Source organism: Planococcus citri, chromosome 1, assembly GCF_950023065.1.
Source record: "Planococcus citri chromosome 1, ihPlaCitr1.1, whole genome shotgun sequence".
Taxonomy (NCBI): Eukaryota; Metazoa; Arthropoda; class Insecta; order Hemiptera; family Pseudococcidae; genus Planococcus; species Planococcus citri.
In genome coordinates this window covers 28,249,477-28,266,147 of record NC_088677.1, presented here as the reverse complement: position 1 = coordinate 28,266,147, position 16,671 = coordinate 28,249,477, and the positions used below count along the sequence as shown (strand labels likewise).

The following is a 16,671-nucleotide window of genomic DNA, read 5'->3' as shown; positions in this document are numbered from 1 at the left end:
TGTTATTTTTACATTCGACGCGTATTGTGTACTAAATGAAATTAAGTACCCCTTCATTGTATACTTAATAATTATTTTCTGTTTACGTCTGTTGACGTTTCATCGATTATTATTGTCATAGTAAGAGACGTGTAATTTTATGCAGGGTATAAGGTAAGCTGATGTCTTTTCCATCAGTAGGTCGCTGTATCGTTCGAATTTATTTTGACTGCGGTATAATTTTGTTTGACGGGCTTTTATTGAGCTGTAATTAATGAATGATTGGAAAATGGAATACTAAATGATGTACAAGAGGTTGAATATTTATGCGAAATATTTCAACGTATAATGTGAAGTATTCATTTTAATTTTATTGGTCGAATGAATTGTTTTCGTTCGACTGATGTGAATGTGAAATTGGCTACTGAGTGTTCATAGACAGGTGTCAAATCTTTTGCCTTAGAACATGGCAATTCAAACTATACGTAAGTGGGAGTTGGGTTTCCAATTCAAAAATGATTTTTGGAAATAGCAGGACCTTGAAACTGAAACTGTTATTAAGGGAAGTTTCAGCTGTTAAAGTTAATTTTGGTGACTTCTAAAAAAATCTGAAAATTTTGAAAATGTAATTGGAAATAGTAGAATTGGGTTGGAGGAGTCGAAATCCGCTTCAGAATATATTTCGGTTATAATTAGGTACTTAGTGAACATCTAATACATCAAAAAAATAAAAAAAAATTTATAATTACCCTAATGCATGTTGAAAAACATTAACTAATATTTCGCAATTTTTGTCCAAAAAGAAAGACTTTTTGGCAATTTTGGGTAAAATAAACAAATCTTTTAGATGACTTTTTGTTTCAAAATTAGATTTTTCGCGAAAAAGCGACGATTTTTAGCAATCTTGGCAAAAGATGGAATTCTTTGCTCCTATTAGGTACAAAGCCAGACTTTTAAAATTTCAATGCTTTGAAAACTTTGCTGAAAAGACAACAAGTACCTACAGCCAGTTGGGTTAGAATAAAAATATATGTACCTACCTATACGTGATTTCGTAAATTTTTCACTCATTATTATTATTTCTATTAAATTTTTGAGAATTTATTTGACAGAAAATAATTCTAGCAACCAACACGTTGAAAAAGTAACTAAAAATTACTTTTTGTGTAGGTATTGGTTACTTTAAAGGTTACCGAGTACGAGCCCTGCTGTTTCTAGGGTCGGCAACTTCATTGACACTTTGGTAGGTACCTATAAGTAGTTTAGGCAGCCATATTACCAGATGAAATACCGACATACTCGTATATATCTACGTTGCATTCCACATCTGTCATGAAACAGAAACACTATAACATGGTCCTTCATCGACATTTCTTCCTTTTTTTCTTACTTTCGGTCAAAAAGTTGAAAACATCTTATTGATTTACAACCTTTAGAAAATAAATTTTGAATTTTGAAAATCGAAGAATGGGATTCCTATGTAGGGTGTGATCAGTGAAAGATTTTTCAAAATTGAGAAACTTGACTGTGGTGTTACATTATTTTATAAACGAGGCAGATAAGTGAACACAATTGATCAAAAAAAAAAAACATTTTCCTAAAATTTGAAAAGTCGCCGGACTATATTTTTATTCTGCAAGAAAACCCCTGCTTTCATTGTCCACTAAACTTGTTAAATAAATGTAACACCACAGGGGTTATAAAAACCTTTCCCCTTGTTCAATTATGAAAAATCAAAATTTATTTTTCAAGGGATGTAGATGTGTTACATTTATATAAAAGGCAGATAAGCAAACATGATTGGCTATAAAAATGATGGTTGTGTGGTGGAGGTACATATTATTGTTCTTCTCGAATACAAGGAAAAAATTACATTAAATGCCGATCAATTCTAAACAAAACATGAAAAGTTGAAGCTCATAGAAGAAATTATTAAAAAAAAATTATTAAACCTATTTTTTCAAAAATAAATTATCGCTAGGCATTCTCAAGGAACAATGACTCTTCAATTATCGTCACCAAAAACGTACTATTTGATGTGTCGCACGAAAAAAAAAACTATTTTGAACTTTTACCTCATTTAGGGAGGTTCTGGGGGCTGTGGATGGGTCCAGTCAAAAATCTAACGTCATATTCGTGTTCAGCGTTACCAAAAACATACAATTCGATATATCACATGCCCCAGTTTATTTTTCGAAAGTTTTGCCCAAAATTGGGGGTTGGGGGTGCTCCCCCTCCGTTAAGAGATCCCATCTCGAAACTTGAATCTTTCGAAAAAGCATCAAAAGCCCAAAAGGTACATCTATGGAAATTTTTTCAGAATTTTAAATGGTATAGCTTCCACTTACAGTGCCATTTTGAAATTTGAACTTTCAATTTGAAAGTTCAACTTTCAAATTTTGAAAATTTCAAAATGCTTAAAAAGTTCAAAAGTCAATACTCTTTTAAACTGTGAAATCAGTTTTGATCAAAGTATCATAGTTTTGGAGCAATGCGCTGCTGAAGTTGAGTACCTCGAAACAACGTGAAAATAATGGAGGCCTCCCCACCCACCCCCTGAGGGAGCTGGGACCAAACTGATTGCGGGTTTCTTACTTACTGCGTGGGTAGATACAGGGATGCGATGATACCGTATCGATACAGTATCGATACTTCTGAAAATATCATGATACTTACGTATCGATAAATATCATGATACTTTTGTTTGTTTATATTTTAGCTTAAAAAGTTGGCTGAAATGCCAAAACTTTCACAGATAAAAAAAAGCCAAAAACAAAAAAAAATCAAAAGCTCGGTATCAAGTTTGGATCGATACGTATCGATACACTACTGATCTGATACGTATCGATAAATATCATGATATATCGGGTATCATCGCATCCCTGGTAGATATTGTAAAAAAAATTTGAGCGAAATCGAAAGACATGACTTTCAAAATCGCATTTTTTTGGTCGAATTGATTTAGAATGACCGGATGCGAAATCAAGCTAACTGCAAAATTTCAGCGAATTAATCGAAGAAGTTCGCATCAGTTTCGGAACTCGAGCGTCTTCTCGTAAAATTCCCCCAAACTTGAAAAATGAAGTCAATTTGGCCAACTGAAGGAAGTTTTGGGAGGTTTTCGAAAACCGTAGTCCAGTTCAAATTTCAGATGTGTTTCCATTACAAGGTACTCGTATTTGTATGTAAATTTCTATTTTCGAATCGACGATGATGCGGTTTAGATGACAAGATGAGCGCCGCCACAGCGCGGTTGCTTCGCGGAAACTGAAAAATGAAAGCATGTTTGTGCCATCGGATTTTCCTGCTGACCAAAAAAAATTACCAATAGTCAAGTTTTTAGTGTTTTTTCTTTCTTTTTGAGTCTTATTTTGATAACTCGATGACTAATGGTTCGACCCGCAGGATGACTATTTGGACACATAATTTTACGACATGGCGATATCTGTTTCACTTATCGAGAATCGATTAGTATGGACAATGTATCGAATCTTTACCTACCGCTAGCGATTATTCAATTCTCGTTCTCAATCTCGTTACACAGTGTGGAGTGTTCAAGGGCTTTCTTCACAAAAGGTGCAACGGGAAGTTGTCCATGTCCACATCCACGTCGCGACCAGTCACCTTCGTTAGCACACGTTACACGCGACGCGACTAAACTGTAAATAATTGATACGACAGTAAATTCGAAATTGTCGCGTCAAGTGTTAAACATACGCGATTCGCAATTGATACGCGAATGAGAAAATTTTCACCGATTTTGATTTATGTACCCTATAGTGCATTTATGTATTAATATTTTATTCAAGTTTGAGGGCTCAAACTAGGAGGCCAACATGGCTCTTTTCAACGAGAGGGTGCGGGCTTCCTACACCACATCTTCAGGCAGGGGGAATGTAACGAATAGCGAACCATTTTCTCACTCGAGGTAACAACTTGAGGGGGAGGGAGTAGGAGGTGAAGAATAAGAATTGCAACCTTGCAAAATAAGGTATAGAAGTACCCAGTCATACCCTGATAGTCCGACATACTGCAACCCCCCCCCCACCCATCATCCGGGATAATTTTTTTCTTAAAGGGGACATCCTAAGGAACATTTTAAAGCAAACTTTCCAACGAAAAAAAATCTGGACTTACAAACAAAATGGTGGTTATTTTGATTGACAGGTCAGCTGAAATCACAAAGGTTTTCAACATTTGACTCGCACAAAATTTTTTGAACTGGACAAAGCTAGATCGAAAAAGCATGCGAAAGATCATCACCGCCCAAAATTTCAAATGCTTAAAAGAGTATTTAGGTAATGTACCAAATGCGGATCCCGTACCCAGTTATGGATCTTCATTTTGTGGCGTTCCAAATTGTGAAAAATGAAAACACGAAGTGATATATTTTTCTATGACATCCTTACAACATAAAAACAACAAGTTCAACAGAAAAAAGTTTTTTGGGCGCGGAAAAAACAATAATTGATAATTGTGTGAAAAATTTTGGGTAAAAATATTTCGATGTGTAATTATTTCAAAAATTCAAAAAAAATATAAAATGTGGTATTTTTTTCTGAAAAAGTGATTCAATGGGAAGTGAGCAGTGCCTTCTTTGAAAATTTCAATGTTTCATGAGTGGAGAATGTGAGTGACCCATTTGGTAGGCATTTGTTCCAACAGGATCGAATTCATGAATAATTCACCAAATTTATGTCAATGCATATCAAACCCAGGCTATAACTTATCGTTTGATGATGTGCAATGATAATCATTTGCATTTGATTGGAATTTCGTGAATTTATTTTTGATCCGCAAGCGGGCCTAAAATTTTCGATCCGCAAGTGGTATTCATTTTTTTCATTGAATTTTTAGCTACTCTCTCAAATTTCAAATAAAATGCAATAAGTATGAATATAAAAATCGGTGAAGCTAAACGTAAGTTTGGACAAATATATCCTTGAGTTGGAAAAATTTCAAAAAAATTGCCATTAAAATGCATCCTTGATTTATAAGGGCCCACTTGTGGATCGGAAATTTTTGATCCGTAATTGGTACTTTTTTGGTCTTAGATTTTTTCCCTGTAACTTTTTATCCGTGAAACATTGAAATTTTTCCCAGTGTTAGGTTGGTAGTGGAGCTATCTTCTATTGATGTATGGGTATAATTTTATGATTAGGTGGAAAAACAGCCCCCCCCCCCCAGACTACAGTTTCAAACAAAAAAAAACAATTTTCCAATATTTTGTGGAGGAAGGTTCCCTTTACAAACATTGATGATGAAATTTGAAAAATGTTGAAATTTACACCCTACAGAATTTTTTTAAAAAAGGTGATCCAAAACTGGTACTTTACCTTTGATTTTTGGTGGATTTTTAAAAATCAAAATTTCCCCAAATTAATCTAGGGAGCTAAAATTTGGAATATACACTATTTTCGACCTGCCAAATCGATTGGAAACGGTTTCAAATGCTTTTGAGCAGTTCTGAAGCCTCCAGCGAATTTTTGAAACTTTAAATTTCTACAAAATTTTATCAAATGAAGTTGAGAACCCGAAATTCACGCTGAATTCCAACAGAAACACGCTATGAAGTCAACTGTAGGTCGATTTCAAGTCGTGTTGGAGCCACTGGCAACTTTTTGAAAATTCTTGCAGCGTCCAGTAGATTTTTGAAACATGAAATTTCTAAAAAATGTCATCAAGTGGAGTCGAAAGCCAAAATTCACTCCAAACAGTTCGTGCCAAAATTGATTCGGACAGATTTTGGGGCTTTTTTTGAAAAACAGAAATTTCTAAAAAAAAAATCCACTAGAGGCTCCAAAACGGAATTATAACTGCTTGCAATGAGTGGCGTAGCCAAGGGGGGGCGAAGGGGGCCATGGCCCCCCCTTGAGAGCGAAAATTTGAAAGAAAACATGCAAAAATGGACGTTTTTTCGTTGTTTGGACCCATTTTTTCCGAAAATTTTCGCTCTCGCTTCGCTCGACCAATAATTTTGCCTTCATTTTCGTGAAATCACCACACATTACAATAGATTCCCAGAAAATTACCCCTCATTTCGATTTTTCATGCCTGAAAATCTGTTTTTGCCCCCTCCTTGAGAAAATCCTGGCTACGCCACTGCTTGCAATCTACTTCGGAATAATATCAAAAATAGGGGGCAAACTGAATTTCATATTTCTACTTCAAACAGAGGCGGAAGGGTGATTTTTCCCATTTTCAAATAAGTATGAAATTGATGGACAAAAATATGTTTCAGATTGGAATTATACCGATTTTGAAAAAAATAAAGGGTAGGTACTCAAGGTAGGTAGGTACCTCATCAGCCAGTCATACCCAAAAAGTAGCTGGAAGCTTCAAACTTGTTTACAAAGTAAATCTTACTTAATTACTCCATTTTTGATGAAACTTTTTGGAAATTTCAAACATCAAAAATCTGCTGGAGGCTTCAAGAATTTTCAAAAAGTCGACAGAGGCTCCAAAATGACTTGATCCCACCAGCAGACGACTTAATAACATGTTCAAATTAGAGTGCAGCGTAAATTTGGGATTTCAAACTTCATTTTGATGAAATTTTGTGAAAATTTCAAGTTTCAAAAAATCTGCTGGAGGCTCCAGAACTGCTCAAAACGGTTTTAAACTGTTTCAAATCGATTTGGCGTGCGGCAAATAGAGTATGTCCCAAATTTCAGCTTTCTAGGTCAATTTGGTAAAATTTTGATTTTTTCCAATTTTTGGCCTACTTAAATTTGATGTTCAAAAATTCACCGAAACCGAAAAATACACCTTACTTACCACTTGAAATTTTGACTGGTGATAAATTTTTGCATGCTCATTCGATCTAGCTCTGTCTTGTTCAAAAAATGTCGTATGAGTTTCGCCATATTATTTAAAAACAAAATCTGTGATTTCAGTTGACCTGTCAATCAAAATAGCCACCATTTTGTCAGTTAAGGCCAACTTTTTTTCGAGCAAGTTTGCTTCAAAATATTCCTTGGGATGGGATGTCCCCTTTAAAAAAAAAGGTTGTCCCACAGGATCGGTGGGGCAGGGGATGCAATTATTCCTATTGCCGCCGGACTATAAAGTGTATACATATACAAAATACAAAGACACTTGAACTTGTACTCACGTACTCTGGCGTACTCGTGATAAACATAAACAGAAGGTGAAGAGACCGATGACCAAGAACTACCGCGAACCGCGACCGTCATCGTGTACAGGTGGAATGAGGAAGGAAGGAGGGCAAAGCCAAGACAAGCCATATCATACCATACCATACCATGCTGCGCTTGGGCATACGTACTCGTACATATGATGATGAAACGAATAAAACGATTAATGATGGATGATGATGATGACGCAGTATTATAATCCGAAGCTCTCCATAAATACATCTTCGTCTAGTCGTACTTTTTATACACGTACCGCTACGATTCAATTGTAAAGTGCACATATGGACTATTAGGTAAACGCCTAACGGCCCCAAGCCGAAAATTTAACGATGAAATATACCCTCGTAAGTCATAAGTAAGCAGTAGAAACAAGCAGACGAAGACGATTAGGAAAGGACGAGTGGCGAGATAGGTACGAGAGACGCTAATAGCGGTGTCATTTACCTATCGGTCTTGGTAAACCTGGATGGTAGTAGCGATCAGCGACCAGCATCACTAGCTATGTTTGTTTAACATTTTCCTAGTTTCGTATTCGATTGTCGATCTCGATTGGTTTGGTTTGATCGCTGTTGCATTTATACCATTTAGTGGTAGCAGCCACTCCGCTGCCGATGACTGTGATATCGTTGTAGTTATTTCTTATCTCCGCTATCGCGTCTCATTAATTACTGCCACCGTCGTCGCTTCAGCTGCAACAGCCGCAGCTAACGTAAGCTACCAGCGGTTCCAATTTTTATCTTCGTTAGTCCATCTATACAGCTTCTTTTCTGTTTGTCTTTTTGTTTTTTGTTCTCCTCTAATTCCATTTAGTCGTAGATATTTTGTATGTATTTACCTAGGTATACTCGTTAGCGTTGGTGGTGGTGGTTGTCGCGGTCTTCGAGTCGACGCTGCCGCTTTTGTTGGCCACTAAATTTAAATAACTCGCTTCGCGACCTATCCGCATCAGTCATTGTTGATCGCGCGCGTACCCGCTCCCCTTTCCTATGTAAATTCACATATTTTTCGTCGCAAGACGGCCAACCAATCGTATTTTTTCGCCAAACGTTGCATACTCCGGCTTGGCTTTTGAACATCGTACTGATCTCGGTGATACGTAGTCGCGTTGCGTTTCAATTTGTTTGTTCGTTTTTTAATTTGCTCATTCTTCATAAATTGCATATTGTGTAGCTGGTCTCGATGTAATCTCTACTCGTCGTCTGCGAGCGAAATAACGCTATTATCTACCGGTGAGTACAAGCATTTATCTAGATAGGTACCAATTTCTACTGATCAACGCTCAACCTATGTCGAATGTGCCATAGATCTCTACGAGCATATGCGTGCATTTGCGCCTACCATTTTTGAGCAAATGCTCAAATTACGCGCGAGGACAAAAGATATCTATGTGACGTATCAAAATACACGTCAAAGGTCGCTGTTAACGAATAAACTACCTATTCAAAACGCTATCAACTCAATCCTCCTTCCCAAATGTCAAGAAATGAGATAATTTGAGACATTTTTTAAAATTCCATTATAATTTCTTGGTAAAGAGTGATGAATTTTGATTTTATTTGATTTCCCAAACATTGAAATATTTGAAAAAGATGTCCTTCAAAAAGGTCTCCCTTTTTTCCTTTTTTTTTCACGTCGTTCTGTTTGTTTGACACTTTGTACTCACTTTTTTCTATTTTTTTAATCATAGAACAAAAATTTTGAGAATCCCTCGTCTGAAAAATATTGAAGTATTTTGGAAATTTGAATTTCTAAATATATAAATTTGAAAATCATAAATTGAAAAAAAAAGTCGAAATATTTTCACAAGTAGTGAAAAAAATTGATAGCACTCGTAATATTGTAATAATGACCACCCCCCTCCATTCAAATGAAATTTGAGAAACTATCCTGCTTTTGTCCTATTTTTATGTGGTTTGAAAATCACAAATATGTATGAGCAAGTACAGCTAACATTAATTTCTGGATAATAAATAGAGTAGATGAAAAAAAAAAACATAGGTATACCTTTAATTTTGGCCAAATTCACGGAGGTAGTTTACTTCGAGTTGTAAGTGACTCATGAAAAGTTTGAGTCTCCTAGGCTTACGGGGGGGTAGGGTGAATCCAGGGGCCATCAAAGTGAGTTAATTTTCGACAAAAAAACGCAGTTTTCTACAATTTCACTCCTTAACACGGATACACCCCTAAAAAGATGTGATTAATTCCAAGGGTATGTACTTTTAAGGTGGCAATTAAGGGCCTAAAAGTTACAAATCGAGTAAAAAATGTGTAAATTTTATCAATTTTCATGAATTGATGTTCCTTTATCTTCCAAAACAACACTTCATGCAGAAGTTTTTACTTTGATATGAGGATATCCCATGACAAATTTAAGACCTCTAGGTGAAAAGGGTTGAAGCCAGAGGTCTCCAAAGTACAGTCATTTTTTTTAACGCATCATTTTTTTTCACACATAAATTCCACTTCAAAATGTCAGCAGATTTTTTTGTCGTAGGAGTGTCTTATAGAAAATTTTAAATTCCTGGGTTAAAATAGGTGAAGCCAGGGGGCTTCAAAGCGTGACAACTTTTATTTGAAAAACACATTTTCTTGCACTTTCTTTTCGTATGACTGCAAGCACGAAATTTCACTATCTAAGCTTATTTTTATGCGAGGGTGTTCCGTGACAGGCTTCAGACCCCTAAGTCAATGGGGTAAAGACAAGATATGGGCAAAAAATGGACATAATAAAAATCAATCACACCAAGGTGAATATAAAGCTGAATTTTGGTATAAATATGTTATGGACCCAGTCCGAAATGGTACTATTCGGGGATGGCACAGCTGATTTTCTATACCATCTCCGAAGTGTCTGGACCAAGCGTGAATATTCCTTTCTCATCGGGCTTGGTTAGTACCATGCCCAGAGGGTCCGGACAAAGTGTTCGAGTTCGCACAAATAATTCGAATTATAGTACTTTTGCCTTTATTCCACATTAGATAGGTAAAAATAATAATAAAGCAGAACTAGTGGTGTAGTATACCATATACTTTCATGTTGTACTATTGGCAACATTGATTTATTATTATAACGACGTCTTGTTATGTACTCGTGCATGATATTAATTAAAGTATGGTTTTATTTGATTCATTTTTAGTGAGTCATTCGCAAACGAATTGAGTAATTTTTTAGTGAATCGTTCTCGAACAAATTGAACAACTTTTTAGTGAATCATTCACGAACGAATTGATTCATTTTTTGTAAATCATTCGCGAACGAACTGATTCACTTTTTAGTGAATCATTCGCGAACAAATTGATAAATTTTTCAGTGAATCATTCGCGAACGAATTGATTCACTTTTTAGTGAATCATTCGCGAAAGAATTGATTCATTTTTGTAAATCATTCGCGAACGAATTGATTCACTTTTTGGTGAATCATTCGCGAACAAAATTGATTCATTTTGTAGTGAATCATTCGCGAACGAGTTGATTCATTTTTGTAAATCATTCATGAACGAATTGATTTACTTTTTAGTGAATCATTCGCGAACAAATTGATTCATCTTGGTGAATCGTTCGCGAACGAATTAATTCATTTCTTACTGAATCATTTGGGAACGAATTGATTTATTTCTTAGTGAATCATTCGCGAACGAATCAATTCATTTCTTAGTGAATCATTCGCGAACGAATTGATTCATTTCTTAGTGAATCATTTGGGAATGAATTGATCCATTTCTTGGTGAATCATTCGCGAACGAATTGATTCATTTTGTAGTGAATCATTCGCGAACAAATTGATTCACTTCTTAGTGAATCATTCGCGAACGAATTGATCAACTTTTTAGTGAATCATTCGCGAACGAGTTGATTCATTTTTTGTTTTTGTAAATCATTCGCGAACAAATTGATTCATCTTAGTGAATCGTTCGCGAACGAATCAATTCATTTCTTACTGAATCATTTGGGAACGAATTGATCCATTTTTTAGTGAATCATTCGCGAACGAATTTATTCATTTTTTAGTGAATCACTCGCGAACGAATTGATTCATTTTTTAGTGAATCACTCGCTAACGAATTGATTCATTTATTGGTTAATCATTCGCGAACGAACTGATTCATTTCTTAGTGAATCATTCGCGAACAAGTTGATCAAGTTTCTTTTGATATTCTGATTCAGTTTTAGTGAATCATTTACGAATGAATTGATTCATTTTTTGTGAATCGTGCACGAACGATTAAAAAAATTAATCACTTCATTACTAAATAATTTGTTTGGAAATTCATTGTTATCTAACATGGAATAAAGGCATGTAATTAGAATTCATTCATTATAAAACTATTTATTTCGAACTTTGCACAATACAATTTGTACCAAGTCGAACACTTTGTCACGGACCCTGTACGAACCAAACCCGATAAAAAAGGAACTTTCACGTTTGTCCGGACACTTCGGTGATGATACGAAATCAGCTGTACTATCCCCGAATTGTACAATTTCGGACTTCGTCCATAACATATACATACTTATCCTATTTTCGATTCTCCGAATTGAATGGAAACTGTTTCAAACCGTTTTGAGCAGCTCTACACCCTCGAGCAAATTTTTGAAAGTTGAAATTTTGACGAAAGTTAACCTAAGGAAATTTTAAAGCAAAAATTTGCTTAATAAGTTAGTCTTTATTTCGACATGCTGTGTTGAGTCAACAGGAAATGGTTTTAGGCCACGTTGAAGCCTCCAGCAATTTTTTGGAAACTTCAGTTCCATAAAAAATGTCATAAAATTTGTCGAAATTGAACTTCAACATCCCTGAACAGGGTACTGTCAAAATTGATTTCTACAGTTTTATGGCACTTTATAAAAATCTGGAATTTCTAAAATATCGCAGGTGGCTCTACAATGGCTTGAAACCGCCTAAAGTGGACTCAGCATGTTGAAATTAGGGTAAAGAGTAAATTTTAGCTTTGCAACTTCCTCAAGTAAAATTTAGCGAAAATTGGAACATTCAAAAATTTGATGGAGACTCCAGTCCAGAACTATAGGTACTCAAAACTGTTCGATACCATTTCTAATCGATTCGGCTTGTCAAAAATGAGGTACCTACCTACGTTCAGCTTCCTCAGTCAATTTGGTGAAATTTTGTTCTCTATATTTTTCAAACGACCTTTTTGGGGAATTTTCGGGTGGCCCTTTTCGAGCAAAAATTGCAGTTTTAATAACGAAATTTGATTCAATTTTCAAAAATGAGATGTTCAAAAGATGCCAAAATCTCTCTATTTTCGATTGATATGATTTTGAAGACAGTAAATGTGATCTATGGCTTGCCAGGCTGCATTTATTTAAAAATTAAAATTAAAGGTGGCCACATTTGAACATTCCTTTTTACTCGCGTACCTGTGCAATATGCATATACCAAAAATATTGTAGACGCTGTGGGCCTACCGAGGTGCTGTAGCTTACTTCCTTAATAGATAGCCTAATGTCCGTGGTATGCACAATTTTACGTAGAAATACGGAATAGCAAGCTGTCTGGCCGATTAACAATAATGCGTACCTTACCTACCTCTACCTACCACCTATGCCTACAATATGTACATAAGTACTCGTACCTACGATACGATAATTGATGACTAACGTTGGTTTTCGTTTCAGGTACCTACAGGTGCTCTTGGAATCTTCGAATGTGAGTAATGCGAGTACGATTCATCGCGATGATGAACATGCTGCGGTTACTAGTGACGGCTGCGATAGCGATGGCGATGGCAATGACAGTTTTGCCCCAGCCAACGTTTGGTCTCCAGCGTCATCAACGATACAACGATAACGAAGCGATTAATGGTTCGCGGCCGTCGCCATCCTTCGTCAGGTCTTCCATCGAACGTGTACACGACGTGGCGATCGCCTATGCTCGCCATGTAGCCAATACGACGGCGGCTAATCGTAACGCCGTCGGCGATACCGAATTATTTTCTATGCCGCTGCGATCTTCGGTGGAAAAAATTCTCACATCTAGAGAGAAGTAAGCGTTCAATCACTCCTAAGAGTACATACGCGTAGGCAGTTTAGTTATAACTTATTTACAAGAGAACCTCTAGATCGAACTGAAATTTGGCTCCCCAAAAGAGCACGTCATCCAGACCTCAGGACCACATTTTCAGCAACCGAAGTTGATTACGGCGTTTTCTAGAGCGATTTGAAATTACTGGAAAAGAGCCAACCATTCGGGGGTGGGAGGTCGACTTTGGGAATTAAAAGTTTTGAGTAGAGAAGTGCCGAACGTAAGAGTGTGGGGGATGCCCCCCTCCGGGAGGAAAAATTTAGGTGAAAAGTTGGAAATTTTTGGGAAAATTGGGTGAATCGGAAAAAGTTGGGAAATTTGAGAACATTGGGAAGAAATTGTGTGAGTAGGGAAAAATCAAAGAATTACCCACCAAAAATCCTGGGTTTTTACTTCTTGAATAATAAATTTTCAAAAGTTGTCGCCTTCGCTTCGATCGGACCGCATCATTTTCCTTTTCCTTTCTTCGACCAAAGCTAGAAAGTAAGAAATTGACTTCTCACACACAAAAAACGTTGTTTTACTTGAAATTTTCCCAAAAAAAAATGTCTCTCCAATGCATTTTAGTCAAAACCTCCACAAAGTCCCAACTTCTGCTGAAATACCTATTAAAAAAATGTCCTATTTTTTGCCAAAAATTTGGAGACAATAATTTCCAAGTTTTACCGACCTGAAAACTGAAAATGCTACATGCACGAAAATGAACAGAACACTGTAATATTTACATAATTACAAAAAATCATACAGAAAAAATTTCTAACATTACGGAAAGGATCGTTAGAAAAACACACAATGAAGTGAAAATGACTTGAAATTTTTACATTACGAAAATATTGACTTAAAATGCAACCGGTTCTCGACAACATCGTAATAACGGTAAAAACGAAAGAATATTTACAGAAATTACGTTAACAAAATGTAGGTACTTATTATGATTCTCTTAAAATTATTGCTAAAATTTTTAAATGTTGAATGCTTTGAAAATCAACTTTTTGCATGTGTTTTTCTACTTTACGAACTATTAATTTTTTAAGGCTTTTGCTCTCGCTTCGCTTGGGCACATTTTATTTCATACTATGCAATTTTTTAAAATTTTCAAAAATGCAGAATCATCTTCAGAAATATAAAAAACATAACCAAATCAACATTAATGTACAGGGTTGGTATCGGTTTGAAAAAGTGGGAAATTTCATTCAAAAATACCAAAAAACGCAAAAATATATTTGCGATGAAACTTCTTACATTAAAAATGATTTTTTTGTACCTCACAAATTGTAAATTTTCTAAAGCTTTCACACTCGCTTCGCTCTGGCAGAATCGAAATTATTCTGTTCTCTTTTTAAATTTGATTTTTAAAAGCCAAAAGGCTAAAAAAAAAACACGTCAAAAAAATTGCGAATTTTGGACTTTGGATTTCAATAATACCAGCCTTTCAATAGAACAATTCAAATTTTTTGTAATGTATAAAAGTATCGTTTTTGAACGTTTAAAATTATTCAGCGCATTTTGTTTCCATCTAGTCGGGGAGCTCGCTTAAAGATCTATTGCACCCCCCCCCCGGTCGATCCTCCGGGACAACTTTTTTCTTAAAGGGGGAGTCCTAAGGAACATAAATTTTACCAAATTGACCAAGATAGCTGAAATTTGAGATATACCCTATTTTCGACATGCCAAATCGATTGGAAACTGTATCAATCCGTTTTGAGCAGTTCTGGAGCCTCCAGCAGATTTCTGAAACTCGAAATTTTCACAAAATGTCATCGAAATGGTGTTGGGAAGCTGAAATTTATTCTGCAAACTAATTTCAATACGCTACGAAGTCAACTGCAGAGGGATTTCAAGTCGTTTAGGAGCCTCCAGCGATTTTTTGAAAATTACTGGAGCCTCCAGCAGATTTCTGAAACTCGAAATTTTCACAAAATGTCATCAAAATGGAGTTGGAAAGCTGAAATCCTCCAAAAAAACTCTTCAAAAAAGAATTACACCCCGCCCTCTCCACGATTCCTAATGAACCTACTCCATGAACAAAAATTAAAAATTTCAGTAAGAAAATGTTATGATATCATGGTGGAATCCGCCCCTAAGAAAAACAACCTACCACTTCACCATTTATTGTATAAGACAATCTATGAAACAGCTAATGAGCCAAAAATTTGGGGGCTGACAAATCTTCCACACTCCAGAGTCAAGTTAGATGACTAAACTTATTTGAGGGATCTGTCCGCCCAAATTTTTGGCTCATTAGCTGTTTCATAGATTGTCTTATACAATAAATGGTGAAGTGGTAGGTTGTTTTTCTTAGGGGCGGATTCCACCATGATATCATAACATTTTCTTCCTGAAATTTTTAATTTTTGTTCATGGAGTAGGTTCATTAGGAATCGTGGAGAGGGCGGGGTGTAATTCTTTTTTGAAGAGTTTTTTTGGAGGATATCAGTACTTTTTTTTCTATATTATTGTGATGAAGTCTTCAATCTAATAAATGAAAATAGCATTGGTGGCAGGAGCATGCAGAGAGTGGACAGATTACTGGACATTTGTCATTAAACTGACTGGAATAAAAACAGTGGGTTTTCAAGTGTGATGGGGGAAGGGGTTGACCAAAAATTCGCCGATCAGTAAAAAAAGACTTTCAATTTTGTCAAATAAAATGACAAATAGCGAATATAAATTTCTAGAATGAAATGAGAGATGAAATGACAAGTTTACCAATAATTGATAAAAATACCTATTAAAAAATTATTATTTTCCTTTTTGAATTTTTTAAAGTTTCAAAATGGAATTTTTTAGTTTAGGAAAAGGATAGAAAAAATAACTGAGTGATGCGAGTGAAAAAACGTTCAAAAATTCAAGAGGTGAAAAACAATGTGTTTTTCAGGTTCCATTTTTTGGCTTCAAAATTTTGGAATTTAAATGTCAACTTTTTAAAAATTTAAATTTTGAAAATGAGAACCAAACAAACCTGAACAAAGTAAAGCAAAACGTCATTTCAAGAAGTAAAAAAAAAAACATGTTTTTTCAGGTGAAAAAATGTATCTTGTTTGTTTTAAATAAATTTGCATAATGAAATTTTTTCCATGTTTACTTTTTTTAAAAAAAACAAGGGCAAAAGAAAATTTGTACTTTAGGAAGTGAAAAACGTTTTTTTACAATGTATTTTTAAAAATTGAAGATGTTAAATAAAAATCATATTGAAAAAAATCAGCTTACAAAATTAAAAATTGGAAAAAATTTTTGATTCTGATGGGGTTCGAACCGGAGTCTACTGCGTGGCGAGCGGAAGCTTAAATCATTCAGCCACTAGGCTGCTCAACGTTTTGGCGCATTTCAACTGCATACAACGCCGCCAACACGTGTTGTGCTTTAAATTCAACGGACATTTTGATATTGATGGTGTATGTGCAATAATAATAATTATTGCACATAAATTAAAGCTCACATTAATTTGAAAATATTAAAAGGCACTTCTACGATGTTCAAAGTATATTTGA

The 16,671-nt window shown here is 35.4% G+C and overlaps 2 protein-coding genes across 8 annotated transcripts in view; one reads left to right on the top strand and one right to left on the bottom strand.

Annotated features, from left to right (window-relative positions):
• The window catches only part of LOC135831202 (uncharacterized), a 572,431-nt gene that overhangs the window by 116,013 nt on the left and 439,747 nt on the right, over window positions 1-16,671 (bottom strand). The window lies entirely within an intron of this gene.
• LOC135831192 (probable chitinase 10) overlaps window positions 7,672-16,671 on the top strand; it is a 48,443-nt gene continuing 39,443 nt past the window's right edge. For both annotated transcript variants that reach the window (XM_065343498.1, XM_065343497.1), the window contains exons 1-2: window positions 7,672-8,365; window positions 12,775-13,141. In XM_065343498.1, coding sequence (XP_065199570.1) covers window positions 12,813-13,141 — 329 coding nt within the window. In that variant the 5' untranslated portion in view covers window positions 7,672-8,365; window positions 12,775-12,812. The remainder of the gene's footprint in view (window positions 8,366-12,774; window positions 13,142-16,671) is intronic.